Source organism: Suricata suricatta, chromosome X, assembly GCF_006229205.1.
Source record: "Suricata suricatta isolate VVHF042 chromosome X, meerkat_22Aug2017_6uvM2_HiC, whole genome shotgun sequence".
NCBI classification, from domain to species: domain Eukaryota; kingdom Metazoa; phylum Chordata; class Mammalia; order Carnivora; family Herpestidae; genus Suricata; species Suricata suricatta.
This window is the reverse complement of record NC_043717.1, coordinates 86328258-86346240: the sequence shown is the minus strand read 5'-3', so window position 1 is coordinate 86346240 and position 17983 is coordinate 86328258. Positions and strand designations below refer to the sequence as shown.

The 17983-nt window shown below is 34.8% G+C and overlaps 1 protein-coding gene across 5 annotated transcripts in view; it reads right to left on the bottom strand.

Annotated features, from left to right (window-relative positions):
* Positions 1 to 17983, bottom strand: part of STAG2 (stromal antigen 2) — a 128132-nt gene that overhangs the window by 53016 nt on the left and 57133 nt on the right. For all 5 annotated transcript variants that reach the window (XM_029929478.1, XM_029929482.1, XM_029929481.1 and 2 more), the window contains exons 5-7: positions 8511 to 8607; positions 3846 to 3922; positions 613 to 817 (exon numbers count right to left, since the gene is read on the bottom strand). In XM_029929478.1, coding sequence (XP_029785338.1) covers positions 613 to 817; positions 3846 to 3922; positions 8511 to 8607 — 379 coding nt within the window. The remainder of the gene's footprint in view (positions 1 to 612; positions 818 to 3845; positions 3923 to 8510; positions 8608 to 17983) is intronic.

Below are 17983 nucleotides of genomic sequence, written 5' to 3'. Positions count from 1 at the left end.
AAAAAACCACAAGATTTTATAAACACCAACACCAAAACTCACTGTTCTAGAATTATGTGAAGCTTAAAAATATAACTCATTTCAAAAATCAAAGAATTTAGCTCCGTCTAAAGTTACTCTGAAACACACAAAAAATAAACTTTTGTTGTGTGGTTAAAGAATAATCATCCTGCAAAGACCATCAAACAGTGGGAACAGTGGATATCAGAGACAAAATAAGGGTCATTAGGACTACGTATACAAAATAATGGACAGTCTCCCCAAATTCTGTCAATATCCTCCCTGATAAAACATCTTTCAATAACATAACACATTCCTACCCACTTCTTTTCCCCTTCTGTGGCATAGTAATCAAGTAGGTGTGACACAAGAAAATAACCATACACTCACTATAATATATAATATAGCTTCACAAAATCAAAACTGAAAAATATCATTGCATTCCCAGTAATTCACAGGGTGAGGGTGGACGGTGACGGTGGAGGAAGAGTATCCTGTTTGTGTTTACTCTATAACAAGATTAATATGTGTGATTATTATTTCATTTCTTTTAATGAAAACTATTTTCATCTCTAACCTAAAGAAATACGCAAAAAAATTTTGAATACTGACCTGCCAGGGTGCTTGTATGTCGAAATGCTCTGACTTGTGAGTCAGACAATCCTGTAAGAAGTGAAATGACTGTATCCATCATGTACTCATCATATATGATACTATATTGACACTGCCGTACTAATACGCCAATGAATTCACAAAAACTGGATTTGAACTTCTTCCACTGAGGACCAGCCATGGTAAGTGGGTAGTCTCCGCTATCCTAAAACAAAAGTTTTAAACAGCAATTTCATTTAAAACACATGATTTAACAAAATTTTGCTTGTCTTTGAAATTCCCTGGGGAGAAGCTGAAACTAAGACTCCTTTACCTCACCTTTCTTCTCCATTAAATCATCAAAGTAGGCAGGAGAATAATGTGCTAGGTGGGGGTACCTTTGAATACTTCTCTTTAAGACCAAAATGGATATTCTGAATTTACTTTAACGAAGATAAATACATACCAATTACTTAAAAAATGAAAAGCCTCTCCCATCAAAGCAAAACGTTCTGATTAACAAAGATAAACTGATTGCATTTCCTTACAACAAAAGCATACCAAAATCAAACCAATGTTCTATTTTTAATGGATTAAAAATGATGAAATCATATTCTCAGCCAGTCTAAATGATATATGATTTATAAACAATCAGAAGATTATAATGCATATTTTCATTAGGTTCAAGGACATCAAATAGTCAACAGACAAAAACAGTGACAAAATTTTTAAAAGCAATGGAAGATAGCTGGTATACCCTAGAAAGACTGGTACCTAAGTATTCTTCTACATAAAAATGGGGCATTCTCCACTGAAGTTATATTGAGAATCTCTATAAATCATTAAAAACAAACCCTTAAAAAATAAAAAGAGGCCAATACTTCATAGAACTTCCAAAATAAGAGATGCTTTCAAGAATATCCTAGACACTTAAGATCGTTTTATTAATACAGGTCAGTAAGTTTTTTAACCATGATATATGTATTTTTCTTATTTTTTAAAATAGGCTCCATGCCCGATGAGGGGCTGGAACTCATGACTCTAAGATTAAAAGTCGTATGCTCTACCAACTGAGCCAGCCAGGCACCCCTATATTTTGTCATGAGAACAATATGTTTTTTTTTTAAATTTTAGGTCATGCCATATAGAAGTTGAAATATTATTTCTCACCTGAGAATAAGATACTAATATTCTTCCATATTCTGATTAAATCATTTAGTGGCTACAATGAACTGTATCATCTTAATTGTTGTTAGTACCTTGGTTTGCTGATACTTTCAAATCAGATTTCAGGATTCTTATCTCAAACAGCTATTTCTCCTTAGTAAGAAGGTCCTCACTAAAACATCTGATATTAGTAAATTAAAATAAAGTAGTCCCTCCCACCGTTATGCCATTTCATTTTCCACATTTCGGTTACCCACAGTCAACCTCCATCCAAAGGCAGATAGATGATCTTTCTTCTGAGGTATTGTCATAAGGTCAATAGTAACCTAATGCTATGTCACAACACCTATGTGATTCACCTCAGTTCATCTATCTCATCATTGTAGGAAATTTTTGTCATCTCACATCATCACAAGGGTGAGTACAGCACAAGATATTTTGAGAGAGAAAGACTACGTTTGCATAACTTTTATTGCAGTATAGTGTTATAACTGGTCTGTTTTATTATTAGTTATTGTTAATCTCTTATTGTGTCTAATAAATTAAATTTTATCACAGGTATGTATGCATAGAAGAAAAACATAGAATATACAGGGTTGGTACTACTTGTGCCTTCAGGCATCCACTGGAGGTCTTGGATGTATCCCTGGGGATGGGGGGGGGAGGGAGGATGAACTGCTGTAACACCATTACTCATAATTACCTCTCAACTACTTGGAGACTGATTAATAGCACTTAGTGAACATCAAAGCCTTTTACACAACTTTTGTCCATCTTTTAGAATAATAGTTGAAAGCTCCTTCATCAGAGTAAGCAAGAAAAAAAATGATCAGGTAGAACTCACATTAGACCAGACTTTCTACTTGGAAATTCACGGTGACAAGTTCTGAAGAGTAAATCTGCTGGTGCTGGAAGGCAGCTGTGAACCCTGCCCTGAAGGAGCTTACATTATAGTAAATCTGTCTTTATTGGTAACAATACTTCAAAGACGTCACTGTTATAGAGAATTCATTTAGGGGCACCTGGGTGGCTCAGTCTGTTGAACGTCCGACTTCAGCTCAGGTCATGGATCTCACTGTTGTGGGTTCAAAAGCCCCACATCGGGCTCTGTGCTGACAGCTCAGAGCCTGGAGCCTGTTTCAGATTCTGTGTCTCCCTCTCTCTCTGACCCTTTCCTGCTCATGCTCTGTCTCTCAAAAAAGAAAATAAATGTTTAAAAAAATTTTTAAAAAAGAATTCATTCAAGCCTAAGCTAGTATTTTTTCGTTTGTATTGTTCTTATTTCTAATATTTGAAACATAAAGGATGTTCTAAATAATGTGTAGAGAGTTGACCATTAAACAACATGGGTTTGAACTGTACAAGTCTACTAATATAGATATTCTTCAATAAACATATGTATAGTACTATAATTTGTATTCTCTTCCTTATAATTTTAATAACATTTTATTTTCTCTATCTCACTTTATTATAAAAATATACTACATAACGCATATAACATACAAATGTTCATTAATCAACCATTCATTGGTAAAGCTTCCAGTGAAGAGTAGGCGATTATAATAGTTATGGTTGGAGAGGGGCAAAATTATATCCATATTTTTGACCATGGGGGGGGTCAGCATCCGAACCCCTATGCTGTTTAAGGGTCAACTGTATATAGTCTTTTGCCTAAGGTACCTGTTCCCCAAATATTGACCAAATCTATCTTTTAACAATATTCCAAGACATGGTCTTAGGCAATATATTTTATTCTCTCTTGAAGTTTTAATTTCTTGATAATAATAAGAGCTACCACTATTAAGTTCTTACTATGTACCAGGCACTGTAAAATGCTAGAAATTTTTCAAACATTACTGAATTAAATCTTTACAACAGCCTTATGAAAGAAGTACTATTAGCCCCATTTTCCAGATGAAACCGATGCTAAGACAACAACTTGCCCAAGGTCACATCTCATCATCTGGTTAAATCTGATGCCAAAGCTGTTATCCATAACACTAACACTCAGAATTTAAGAATACTTTTAAGGGTAAATCAAAGTCAACATGCATAAAATTATCAAAACATTTAGGGTAATAAGTTACCTCATCAAACTCTTCAGTCATTTTTCGAATTATTTCAGAGTTCTGCATATGTCTAAACATTTCTGCTGTGACAACTCCTGAAATGTGCAAGTGTAAGAAGTTAATACACATTGTAGACTGAATAAAATAAAGAGAACGTCTAAGTCAGCCTCGAATACTGTCAGTCTCTATAACATTTCTAGCTGACTTAATTTAGTCTTACGTATAATATGTATACTAGCTTAGCCCCTTCTAATATAAAACATGTCATCAAAGGTGAGGCACCACCCAGGGTAACAATTAAAACCTTAAGGATAAAACAATATAAGGAAGAGAGTAATAGGTAAAGTTCACTTTAGCCAGGTTTCCTTATTAAGCACTACTATATATATAAGGCAATAACCCATCACCCTTTAAAATGGCTCCAAATAAACAGTAAATTGTAGTTGCCGCACATCCTATAATCAAGCCGAAAGTTTAAATAAAGAACAACAAAAAGAGGAAGGAGGCATCTGGGTGGCTCAAATAAACATATGACTCCTGATTTTGGCTCAAGTCATGATCTCAGAGTTGTAAGATTGAGCCCTGTGTAGGGCTCTGCACTGACACTGCAGAGACTGCTTGTGGTTCTCTCTCTCCCTCTCCCAGCTTCTGCTCTGTCTCAGAAGGAAGGGAGGGAGGGAAAAATAAAAACTATTAAACACAGTATATAAGAAATGCCCTAATGAGTGGCAATGCCAAGAAAAGCTATAGGAAGACAATAAATAAAGAATTTGGTGTTTCACAGAGAAGGGATCTGATAAGGACACTCAGAATTTCAAAGGAAGATGGGAAAAGGAAGAAATGGTGCACATTACAAGAAGTAGTAAAAATTAGCCAGGTAGACCGAATATCAAAAAAGAGACTTCTAGAAAAAATGATGAGTAGGAGTCAATACAGGAAGAAGATGTACATGAACTTCCACTGATGGAGTATCAGATTATTTAAAAAGGAACATATGTAAAAAGTGAATTCTTAAAATCCTATTTCTGTTGCTGGATTACTTATTCCCTGCCAGTCCTAGCAGTATGAACAACATAAATATAGTACCATCTTAAAAAAAAAAAAAAAAAAAAAAAAAGAATGTCTTGGTACAGGAAGATGAGATGTATTATAAATTTTAGATATAGGGGCGCATGGGTGGCTCAGATGGTTAAGCTTCCAACTCTGGATTTCAGCTCAAGTCATGCTCTCAGGGTTCATGAGTTTGAGCCTTGCATCGGGCTCTGCACTCATAGCATGGAGGCTGCTTGAGATTCTATCTCTACCTTTCCCTCTCTGCCTGGCCCTCTATCTCCCCCTTCACCACCCACTACCATGCACAGTCTCTCAAAATAAACATTTTTTAAAAATTAGATACAATTAATAGATTTATTTCAAGTAACCATGATATATTTTTTATATGCATGTACTTGTGTGTGTGTATATATATAAATTTTAAAACATTGAAATATCATAGTGTCTTTCCAATGCCAAACCAGAAAAGAACAACTGATACCTGAGCCCCTTCTCTAGAGGCATGCAATTTAAGACTTCCCAGTAGTGTAACAAAGCCAGCAAGGGTACAAGAGGAACTAGCATCCACGGAGCCTCCTATACACCGGCCACTTTGCATACATTTAGCCCTGGGAACAAGCCGATGAAGAGGCACTATAATCCCGTTTTTACAGATGAGAAAGCTAACGGCTAAGGCAAAGAGAAACTAAATACTTTGTATGAGATTATTCACCTACATCAATTTCTAGTGGTGCTGTGAAGAGCCTTTACTTACCACAACATTAAAGAACTTAAAATATTAACAAATCTGGAAGAAAGCACCCTTTTCCTGGCTAAAGAAGCACATTCTCAAAAACCTTTTGAAGGTTTTTATTTTAATCTAGAATCATAGATATATTATTTTCAGAGCCTTCCTACACTTTACACCCAGGTGCTACTATAAACTTGGCAATGCTACAGAAAGACAGGTTACTCAATCCCTGAAACAATTTCTAAAAAATAAGCATGCGTATAATAAATACATCTCAAAGCAAATATACTGCAAACATTTTGACAAGTGTCCCATTTCTAACGCTCCTCTCTGATGCCACTGGCCATCTAACAGCCAGAAACCCAAAAATAAGCAGAAAAAAAATAGCTGTCACAAACTCCATGCACATATCTCTTTGGGCAGGTGTGAAGGAGCCATTAAGACACCAGGCCTAAGCCCACTGCACTGAAATTGTAGAAGAGATGAAGACAGAATGCTAAAAACTGGAAAACTAAAAAGTGACAGTTGACCAGGAAAGAAGGAAGAAGACACCGGCCACAGACTGAGCCACCACAAAGCAGTCTGGAGCCATTCGGTGTAGAACCAAATATCCCACCACAGCACAATAGCTGCTGAACGCAAAACTACAGTAGCATAACTAATGTTCATGATGACAATCAGGACTCCAAAAGAAAAAGGTTAAAGTACAATACATATACTTAAAAGATGTTTCTAACTTGTTTATAAAAGAATTCAATCTAAATAATGCTAAGCGTGTTCTGAAAGTACTTAATGACCTTAATTTTGGATTATATGATAAATTCTCCTTTGCAGAGCTTCTTGATTCTAATAAATATTACGGCAGTGTTTAAATATACCTGGTAATTTAAGTTTTCAACACCTTGAATTTTTAAAAATCTGAACCTGGTTTATGACAAAGTATATCCAAACACTCAGATAACAATCTTCTGATTCATAAAAACACTGCTGCCAGAAAAGAATGAATCTGATAAAGGATAAATGCTCTATGGCCTTATTTTAAAACTATAATTCAGAATCCTAACTAAGGAAACTAAAACTGACTATCATGTAACAGGGAAGACTAAAGATAAAAATCAGAATTTTAACTCATCAAGTGATTTCTGGAACCTGTTAAGTTGTTCTGCAATCAACCTCCCACTTTCAAAGAATATAAGGAAAAAGGACAGACAGAGCCCTTGATTACACAAGACCACAAACAGGTACTTGATTTCTTCTACTCCAGAAAAGTGGACTGGACGTAGACAAAGTAAAAATAATATTAATATAGCTCATTTAGGAAAAGTGTGATTCTGATTCATCATACTGTTATTGTTGTACTTCCTTTGAGCAGAATCAGTAGAATTTTCTATTACTAATTTGTGGCTACCTATAGCAGAGAAATAAACTAGGCAACTCTCTCTCTAAAGTTTTAAATTCTCTAAAAAGACAACTTTTGAAATTTCTCAACATTGACCACATAAATGGTATTATGCAGGTAAGACTCTAGAAGTCAATTTTTTATCTATCTGGCCTCTCATACATAATATCTAGTATGTATGCTACACTGAATATTGTGATCAACCTCAAATAAAATGTATCTGTTCTTAAAATGTTACTTGTTCATATGAATTGTTGAATCACTGTACACCTGAAAATAATCGAACACTGTATGTTAACTATACTGGAATTAAAACAAATACTTTAAAAACTTAACTGAAAACAAGTCTTTATATAAACCGATTATGTAAATTTTACATTGAACAGTGTAATTTTGAAAATTAGGATTTTAATCCTATGCTACCAGGAATAAAAAGTAATGTGAGAAGAATGTAACAACTCTGTTTTCAATAAAATGTCACTTTCAAAGTGAAAAAAATAAAAATAAAAAATAAAAACTCATTTTAAAAATGTGACTTGTTTTACAACTCCAAATAAAGTGTTATTATAGAATTAAAGAAATAGACATCTTGGGATACTCTTTACAGATTTGTTTAAATCCATCATTCTTTAACATCATAACTTCTCAGATCTATTTTTAAGCAAACATCCCTCCTTTTGACTTCTAATGGCCATATTTTTGGTACCACTTTCTAAAAATATGCAATACTCTTGGAAAACTCTGTAACATTTATTTTCCTAGACATCTTCTAGAATTTCAAGGACGGACCAAGTATTACAGAGAAACAAAACAAATCCTAACCTGCCCATGATTTGTCTGAATCATTTACTGATCCAGATCAGGATGTATTACACCTCCCAACTTCCATAATTTTGTCTCCCTGCTAAATGTATGCACTAAATATTTTTGCTCCAGGGAAGACACTGACTGTATTTTATATTTACCTCATTCCTAATTCAAAATCTTTTTAAATAAAGTGAAATAACATTTTCAACAAAACCCCACTTTGAAACTTCTCTACTTTCTAGAAAAGCTAGAAATTTCACCAGAACCTTACTTAACTTACTTACATACTTACTTAATTACTGTTATTCATGGGACTTTTAAACTCCCTACACTTTACAATTCCCTGCCACTTGAACCTGTGTCTCTTCATTATCTTCCTCCTCCCTTCTTAATCCATTTCTTAGTTCCTAAAACCAGATGCTGAAAGTGGGAAGTATCTCTAATAATAAAAGTAATATAACAATTATAAATTGCCACCTTTATAGTTAACATTCACACATGAATACAATGGTCTCAACAGAGTTTCTTTCTTACTTTGTTCTTTGCTCTTTTTTCCTTTAACATTTTGTATGGTTATAATGCAAACAATTCAATATCTTGGCGTTATTTTCCATGTAAAGCACTAATATATATTTAGGTGGAACAAAAAGAGATCATTTGAGAACATTCTGCTTCCAAAATACATGTATCTTACCTTTACAGCCTGAACACTGAATAAAAAAGTTGATGAGGTCAAGAAGTGCTATATCTCGGTCATGCTTATAGGATTCTATCCAATCATCTACCACCGACTACAGCAAAGGAGAAAAAAAAAATTAACTTTTCTAATGTTCAAAGAATCAAGTCTGATTAAAGTCATTGAGATTCAACATTAAATAGTATCCCATTACTTCAAATTAGTATTTACATACTTATACACTAAAATTTAAAATTAAATTTTATCTGAATTCAGTAAAGTAATTACCTGATGGCACAAAATGATAATGAATCTTCTGTTTATTCTGCATTAAAAGGAATTTGAAAACAAACTATGGGACCCAACTCTATAGAGTATAATTATTTACTTCTTAGTGACATTAAGGATATCAAAGAAAACATTAAAAATCACACCTGTATTTTTTCACTAAAATGATAGTAAATATAAATAACACTTAAATATTAACATTTCGATGAAATGAAAACAAAAATCTTAAAAAGGTGAATGGCTGGCTGGGTCATTGAGAAAATGCAAAACTAAACAATTTTTTTCCAACAGTGAGCAATAATAGTTCCATCTAACAAACGCAAATTGATGTCTAAACAAACATGCTAAGAGAGTAGGACAGTTCATGGATCTGGAGAACTAATATTATTAGATGACAATACTCTTCAAAAAGATCTATAGACTCAATGCAATCCCTATTAAAAGCCTAGCAGGGGGCACTTGGGTGTCTCAGTAGGTTAAGCGCCCGACTTCGGCTCAGGTCATGATCTCACAGTTCCCGAGTCTGAGCACCATATCACGCTGTGTGCTGACAGCTCAGAGCCTAAAGCCTGCTTGGGATTCTGTGTCTCCCTCTTTCTCTCTCTCTTTCTCCTGCCCTCTGTCCCTTTTATGCACTCTCTCTCTCAAACATAAATAAACATGAAAAATAATTTTTAAAGCCTAGCTGGCTTCTTAGCAGAAATTGAAAGCCTGATCCTAAAATGCTTATGGTAATGCCAGAGATCTAGAATAGTCCAACAATCATGAAAAAGAAACACAAACTTGGAGGACTCACACACTTCATGATTTTAAAACTGCTACAAAGTTACAGTAATCAAGATAATACTGGCTTGAAGACAGATGTGTAGTTCAATGGAATAAAAATGAGAATCCAAAAATAAACCCTTGTATTGTTGGTTACTTGACTTTTCGATGCCAAGACAATTCAATGAAGAAAGACTAGACAAATGGTGCTGACAAAACTGGATATCTGTATGCAAAAGAATGAAGTTGGACCCTACCTCATATTTTACACAAACCTTAAATCAAAATGGATCAAAGACCAAAATGTAACAGCTAAAACTATAAAACACCTAAGTAAATCTTATAACTGTGTGTTAAGCAAACTATTCTTAGATATTAGACTAAAAGCATGAGAGACAAAAAACGAATTTCACTTAATTACAATGAAAACTTCTGTATTTCAAATGACTTCATCAAGGGTGAGAAAAGACAATCCACAGAATAGGACAAAATATTTGCAAATCATGTATCTGGTAAGGCATTTATACTCAAAATATAAAAGCATATTTTGTTCTATTGCACTTCACAGATACTGTGGTGGTTTGGTTTTGTTTTTACAAACCAAATTTTGTGGCATCGATGTGTCAAAGCAAGTCTATCGGAGCCATTTATCCAACAGCAGGCGCTCACTTTGGGTCTCTGTCACTTTGGTAATTCTCTCATATTTTAAACGTTTTCATTATTATTATATTTGTTATTGGAATCTGGAATCTTTGATGTCACCACTGTAGTCATTATGGGGCACCGTAAATTGTGCCCATATAAGACTGTGAACTTAATAAATGCTGTCTTCTGATTCCCTCACCTCTCTCCCTCTCCTCGGTCCGCTGTACACCGAGACATACTACTATTAAAATTAGGCCAATTAATAACCCTACAATGACCTCCAAGTGTTTAGGTGAAAGAAAGAGTTGCACATCTCTCATTTTAACTCAAAAGCTAAAATGATTAGCTTAAAGAGGAAGGCATGCCAAAAGCAGAGACAGGCCAATAGATAGGTCTCTTAAGCCAAATAGCCAAATTATAAATGCAAAAGAAAAATTCTTGCAGAAAATCAAGTGTTGTTCAGTGAACATATGATGACAACAAAGTGAACCGGCCTTATTGCTGATACAGAGAAAGTTTTAGAGGTCTGGATAAGATAATCAAACCAGCCACAACACTGCCTTAAGCCAAAGCCCAATCCAGGGTAAGGCCTCACAACTCTCTTGCATTTTATGAAGGCAGGGAAAAGGTAAAGAAAATGCAGAATAAAAACTGAAGCTAGCAGAGATTGGTTCATGAAGTTTAAAGTACACATCGAAGTGCAAGGTAAGCAGTAAATGCTGATGTAGAAGCTGCACAAAGTTATCCAGAAAACCAGCTAAGATAATTAACCAGGACAGTTACTCAACAATAAATTTCCAATGTAAACCAAATAGCCTTATAGTGGAAGTAGACACCATCTTGGGATTTCATTCATAGCTAGCTAGAGAAAAGTCAATGCTGGTCTTCAAAGCTTCAAAGGACAGACTGACCTTCTTGTCAGGGACTAATGCAGCTGGTTAACTTTAAATTGAAGCCAATACTTTGGTTTCTCTTCAGATCGTATACATCTTTCGCCTTTTACTAAATTGAAGCCAATGTTCATTTACAATTTCAAAAATCCTAGGGCCCTTAAGAATTATGCTGAAACTACTATGCCTGTGTTCTATAAATGAAACAACAAAGCCTACTGTCAACATGGTTTACTGAATATATGAAGCCCACTTTTGAGGCCTACTGCTCAGGAAAAAAATATTACTTTCAAAATATTACTGCTTATTGACAAAGCACCTGGTAACCTACGAGCTCTGATGGAAATGTACAATGAGATTCATGTTATTTTCACGCCTACTAACACAAAATCCATTTTGCAGCCCGTGGATCAAGAAATAATTTCAACTTTCAAATATTCTTATTTAAAAAATACATTTCACAAGGCTATAGCTGCCATAGATGGTGATTCTTGTGATGTATATGGGCAAAGTCAGTTGAAAACCTTCTATAAATGATTCATCATTCTATATGCCATTTAGAACATTCGTGATCCATGGGAAGAAGTCAAAATATCAACATTAACAGGAGCTTAGAAGAAGTTGATTGTAACCCTCATATAGGACTTTGAGGGTTTCAAGACTTCCAGTGGATGTGATAGAACTTTCACTGCAGGTGTGGTAGAAAGAGCAAAAGGACTAAAATTAGAAATGGTGCCTGAATGGGCACCTGGGAACTCAGTCAGTTAAACGTCTGACTCTTTATTTCGGCTCAGGTCATGATCTCACGGTTTGTGAGATCTAGTGCATGTCAGGCTCTGTGCTGACAGCACATAAAAACATTAAAAAAAAGAAGAAGAAATGGAGACTGAAGATGTGACTGAATTGCCGAAATCCCATGACAAAACTTTTAATAAATGAGGAACTGCTTCTTAGAGATGATCAAAGAAAGTGGTTTCCTGAGAAGGAATCTACTCCAGGTGAAGATCCTGTGAAGACTGTTAAAATGACAAAGCATTTATAGTATTGTATCAACTTAGATGATAAAGCAGCAGCAGATTTTGAGAAGACTGACTTCATTTTTTAAAGAAGTTCTACCGTAGGTAAAATGCTATCAAACATTACTGCATGCTACAAAGAAATCATTTGTGAAAGGAACAGTCTATTGATGTGGCAAATTTCATTGTTGTCTTATTCTAAGAAATTGCCAGTCACCCTAACCTTCAGCAACCACCACCTCAATCCATGAGCAGCCATCCATCAACACTGAGGCAAAATTCTCTACCAGCAAAAAGATCACAAATCACTCAAAGCTCAGATAATGATTACCGTTTTTAGCAGTTTTTTAATTAAGGTATATACAGTTTAGGGGAGCCGGGTGACTCAGTCAATTGAGCATCCAACTCTTGATTTCAGTTCAGGTCATGATCCCAGGGTTGTGAGATCAAGCCTGCATTGGGCTCCACACTGAGCATAGAGCCTGCTTAAGATTCTCTCTCCTTCTGCGCTTCTCTCCCACTCTCTCTAAAATAAAAACATTTAAAAATTTTTTGAAAAATTTAAAAAGGTATATACAGTTTAGACATAATGCTGTTGCACATTTAACAGACCATAGTACAGTACAAACGTAACTTTTATATGCACTGGGACACCAAAAAAATCCGTCTGATGTGCTTTATTGTGTTATTTGCTTTACTGCAGTGGTCTAGAACCAAACCCACACTATCTCTGAGGTATGCCTATATGACGAATTCTTAACAATTTAATACTTTTTAAAAGCCAAATAATCTAATTAAAAATATAGACAGGGGCATCTGGCTGGCTCAGTAGCTTAAGCATCAAACTCTTGATTTCAGCTCAGGTCATGATCTAAGTCATGAGATCAAGCTCCACATTAGGCTCCATGTTGAGGGTGGAGCCTGCTTGGAATATTCATATTATCTGTCTGTCTCTCCTTCCTCCACTCCCCCTACTCTAAAAAATAAACATTAAAAAATAGAGAAAGATTCTGAATATAGTTCTATATACAAGGTATACAAATGGCAATTAGCTCATCAAAAGATGCTAAATGTAACTGGCCATCCAGGAAATTGAAATAAAAAGTAATTAATAAGATACCACTCACACCCACTAGGATGCCTATAATCAAAAATACAGATAGTGACAAAAGTTGGCAAGGATGTGAGAAACTGAATGGTGAGAACACATAATGGTGCTGCCACTTTGGAAAAACAGTTGGCAGCTCTGCGAATGGTTAAAAAGTTACCATGATCCTGGGACTCAACTCCTAGGTATGAATTACCCAAGTGAAATGAAGACATATGTTCAAACAAAAACTTGTACAGCAATACTTATAACAGCATTATTCACAATAGCCAAAAAGGGGAAACAAACAAAATGTTCATCAAAAGATGAATGGATAAACAAAATAGAATATTATTTAGCAATAAAAAAGAATGAGGTTATGATATAGTATGGATGAGCCTTGAAAACATTAAGTCAAAGAAACAACTCAAAAAGGACCACATATTAAATGGACCATATATATGAAATGTTCTAAAACAGTAAATTTATAAAAAGTCAATTAGTGGTTGCCTAGATGTGGGGCAGGTGAAGAAAAAGTGACTGCTAATAGGCACAAGGTTTCTTTCTTTAAAAATATTTTAAGGACCTCATCAGGATAAAAACCTTCTCCACTGCAAAAGAAGCAATCAAGAAAACTAACAGGCAACCGACAGAATGGGAAAAGATAGTTGAAAATGACATATCAGATAAAGGGCTAGTATTCAAAATATACAAGGAACTCACCAAACTCCACACCTACAAAACAAATAACGCAGTGAAGAAATGGGCAGAAGACATAAACAGACACGTCTCCAAAGAGGACATCCAGATGGCCTACAGGCACATGAAACGATGCTCAACATCACTCATCATCAGGGAAACACAAATCAAAACCACACTGAGATACCACCTCACACCAGTCAGAGTCGCTAAAATGAACAAATCAAGAGACTATAGATGCTGGCGAGGGTGTGGAGAGACGGGCACCCTCCTACACTGTTGGTGGCAATGTAAACTGGTGTAGCCACTCTGGAAAACAGTGTGGAGGTTCCTCAAAAAACTATCCATAGGACTCCCTTATGACACAGCAATAGCACTGCTAGGGATTTACCCTAGGGATACAGAAACGCTGATGCATAGGAGCACATGTACCCTAATGTTCATAGCAGCACTTTCTACAATAGCCAAAACATGGAAAGAGCCTAAATGTCCATCACCGGATGAGTGGATCAAGAAGATGTGGTATATATACATAATGGAGTACTACATGGCAATGAGAAAGAATGAAATCTGGCCATTTGTAGGAAAGCAGATGGACTTTGAGGGTGTCATGCTAAGCGAAATAAGTCAGGCAGAGAAGGACAGATAGCATATGTTTGCACTCACAGGTTTAACAGGAGAACAGGAGAAACCTAATGGAGGACCGGGGGAGGGGAAGAGGGGAAGAGGGAAAGAGAGTTGGGGAGAGAGAGAGATGCAAAACTTGAGAGACTATTGAATACTGAAAATGAACTGAGAATTGAAGAGGAAGGGGGGGGAGAAAGAGGTGGAGGTGATGGAGGAGGGCACTTGTGGGGAAGAGCACTGGGTGTTGTAAGGAAACTAATTTGACAGTAAACTAAAAAAAGAAAGATAAGAAAGATGTGGTATACATTTACAATGGAATATTAGTCAGCCATTAAAAAGAATGAAATCTTGAAAAAAAATAAATAAAAAATAAAAATATTTTAAGATTATAGGCAACCGGGTGGCTCAGTTGGTTGAGCCTCTGACTTCAGTGCAGGTCATGATCCTGAGGTTCATGAGTTCGAGCCATGCATTTGGCTCACTACTTTCACCACAGAGCCCACTTCAGATCCTCTGTCCACCTCTCCTTCTGCCCCTTCCCCATTCATGGGCACTCTCTGTCTCACTCTCTCAAAAATAAAAAAAATTAAATTATTTTAAAATTAGATGGTGGTGATGGCTACACAACTCTGTGAATATACTAAAAACCACTGAATTTACATTTTAAAGGGTGAATTTTATGGTATGTGAGTTATGTTAAAACACTGTATTTTTTTGTAAATAGGACAGAGATAAAAAAAATAAAAGCAGCACTTTATTCTTTGGGGGATAGTAGAGGAAACCACAAAGCTGATGAAAATTGTTTTTAAATAAACGAAGCTTCAAAAATTAGGATGAAAAATAAGAGGTAATAAAAAACAAAAGTGTCACAAGGGAAAAACACTGAACTTATGTATCAACAAATATGAAACCTGGGTACAAACTAAATGAATAAAATATGTACAATTTGATGTCCATGAAAGCAAATAAGAAGGAAATATTATCTAAGAATTAGCTGGCTCAGAGACTGACAGGAGATCTTCTACAACTTTACCTAATTTCTAGATTTCAGTCCTTCTCTGTATTTTACAACAGCTTAAGTATGTTGACTAAATCAATTTTAACACATTTAAGATTATTCCCAAATATGATAGTTAAAAAAATGTCAAGGGAATGGATTATGAGACTGTGAGAGTTTTAAAATATGGCCCAAAATGCTGGACACTGTTCTTCAATAAGAAATGGGGTTTCTGTTCCCTTATCTAGGACTAAAGGCAGTAAAAATGATGCTTTCAAAGGCAGGTCACTGAACATCATTCAACTGCATTGGGTACTTGGAGCACTAGAGAACTAGATACTCCTGCTCAGGATACTATCCAAACCCAAAAGCCATACTGCAAGAAGCCCAAGCCATATGCAAAAACCATTTGCACATACTCCAGGTAACTACAGTTCCAGCTGTGCCAGCCTTCTTCAGGTCACTCCAGACTAAACACCAAATACGAATAAAGAAGCTTCCAGATGATTATAGCCTCTGTTTATGTAACCTCCAAGCATTAAAACTGTCTCAAGGCCCCAGACATCATGGATGGGAACACAGACAACTTCATCCCTATTGAGTTCCATCTGAATTCTATGCCAACAGAATCATTAAGCCTAATAAAAGGATTGTTCTTTCAAATCACTAAGCTTAGAGTGATTTGTTATGCAGCAATAGATAAGTGGAACAATGGCTATTTTCATTAATAAAGATACAAAAATATTTAATGAAATCTTACAAAAAGATCACCACATCACATTAACAGGTTATTGAGAAAGATAAAATTTGTACTAGGAATACAAGGCTGCTGTAATAAATACAAGCTAACACACTAGAATATTTTAAATTGTTCATCATCAAATATCTTGTTAAGAATTTATGCAATAATATTCAACATGTATTATCTAATAGAACTAAGGACATATGCATGTATGATCCCTCCTTTTTAAAAATATAAGAACTATTTGAAAACCGACAACCAGTCTTGTACTTACTTTCACCTATAATTACTGCAATAGGTATATCCTGGGATACAAAAAATGAATAATACACAGTTGCTGAGCAAGAAATTAATAATCCAGAAGTGTTTTCATACATATGCATACCTATAATAAAATATACTAAGTGCTATAATGGAAAGAGAAGAGTAAGAAATATATTCAAGGAAAGAAAGAGACAGAGCCCAAGATGTGATTAAGTCAATCTTATGTGATATGGAAAGAATGAAAGAAGGCTATTCCAGGCAAAGGGAAAAAACAAAAAAGAAGGTGGGGGAGCACTGGGTGGGGTGGAGGCAGAGTACATACTATGGCTGGGAAAGAGCAAGCACACCATTAAAACAAATCTGGGCTGGAACTTTTAGATAAGGAAGAACTGTTGGAAGCTTGTAAACAGGAGACTTCCTTGATCAAATTTTGTATTACCAAGATAACACAAGTAAGAGTACACAAAACAAACTAGAGGTAGAAGACAATTCAGGGAAATCAATGGAGAGATACTGTGGACATTCCTTTTAAAGAGTGAAAACAGTTATAGAAACAAAAATAGCACAGGGGTACAATCTTAATATATGGCAAACTATAATCAACACAAAAATAAGGAAAATGAGCATTCTTTAAACACTGACATACCGTTAACAAAAATATTATAAAGCAAAACCCTCACATTTTCTATTAAAAATTTCTTACGAGCCAAAAAGTTAAACAAAAACCCTACAGACCAGACAAAAATAGAACATCCTAATTAGCTGTGGATATAAGTTGAGATTTCTGATGTTAACAAAAATGAAAGAAACCAAAAAAAGATTAATGCCTTTAACAGCTTAAAATATGAGAAAAAGTATAATATAAAAATAAAAAGGAAAGTAATAAAATACTATACATGACATAACTGAGACAATTTATTCCTTTGATAAAATTAAACCAAAATGGGAACTATAGAGAGAGGGATAACTTTTTAAATTATGGAAAAACTAAATAAACCATAGCACCATAATAATAAGACATTATTTTTTAAACTATCAAACGTATATATGAAAGTCATTTAAAACATTAAAGAAGAAATAAAATCCACACCCTCAACACAACTGTATAAAAAGCAAACTACATATGAATAAATGAAGACAAATTAAAAATTAAAAAATCATGTTCCTCTGTAAAACTGGTGATAGCTCGAACAATTATACATGTAAAAATGCTGTTTATTAGTCCTAATTGATACATAAAATTTATTTACAAGACCACACATATTCAAATAAATATAATTCACTTTTTAATAACAAAGTTTAAGTGGCTAGTTCTCCAATTCAATCCATGTGTACTTTTTGATTAAAATTGATTCTCTGAAAATTATCCCTTATAGCTTTTACAAATTAAATATTAACCTTATTAAGCATGTATATTCTTTGAGTATGGTGTATTCAATTTTTTTAAGTGGTACAGGTTTAGCCTCCATTG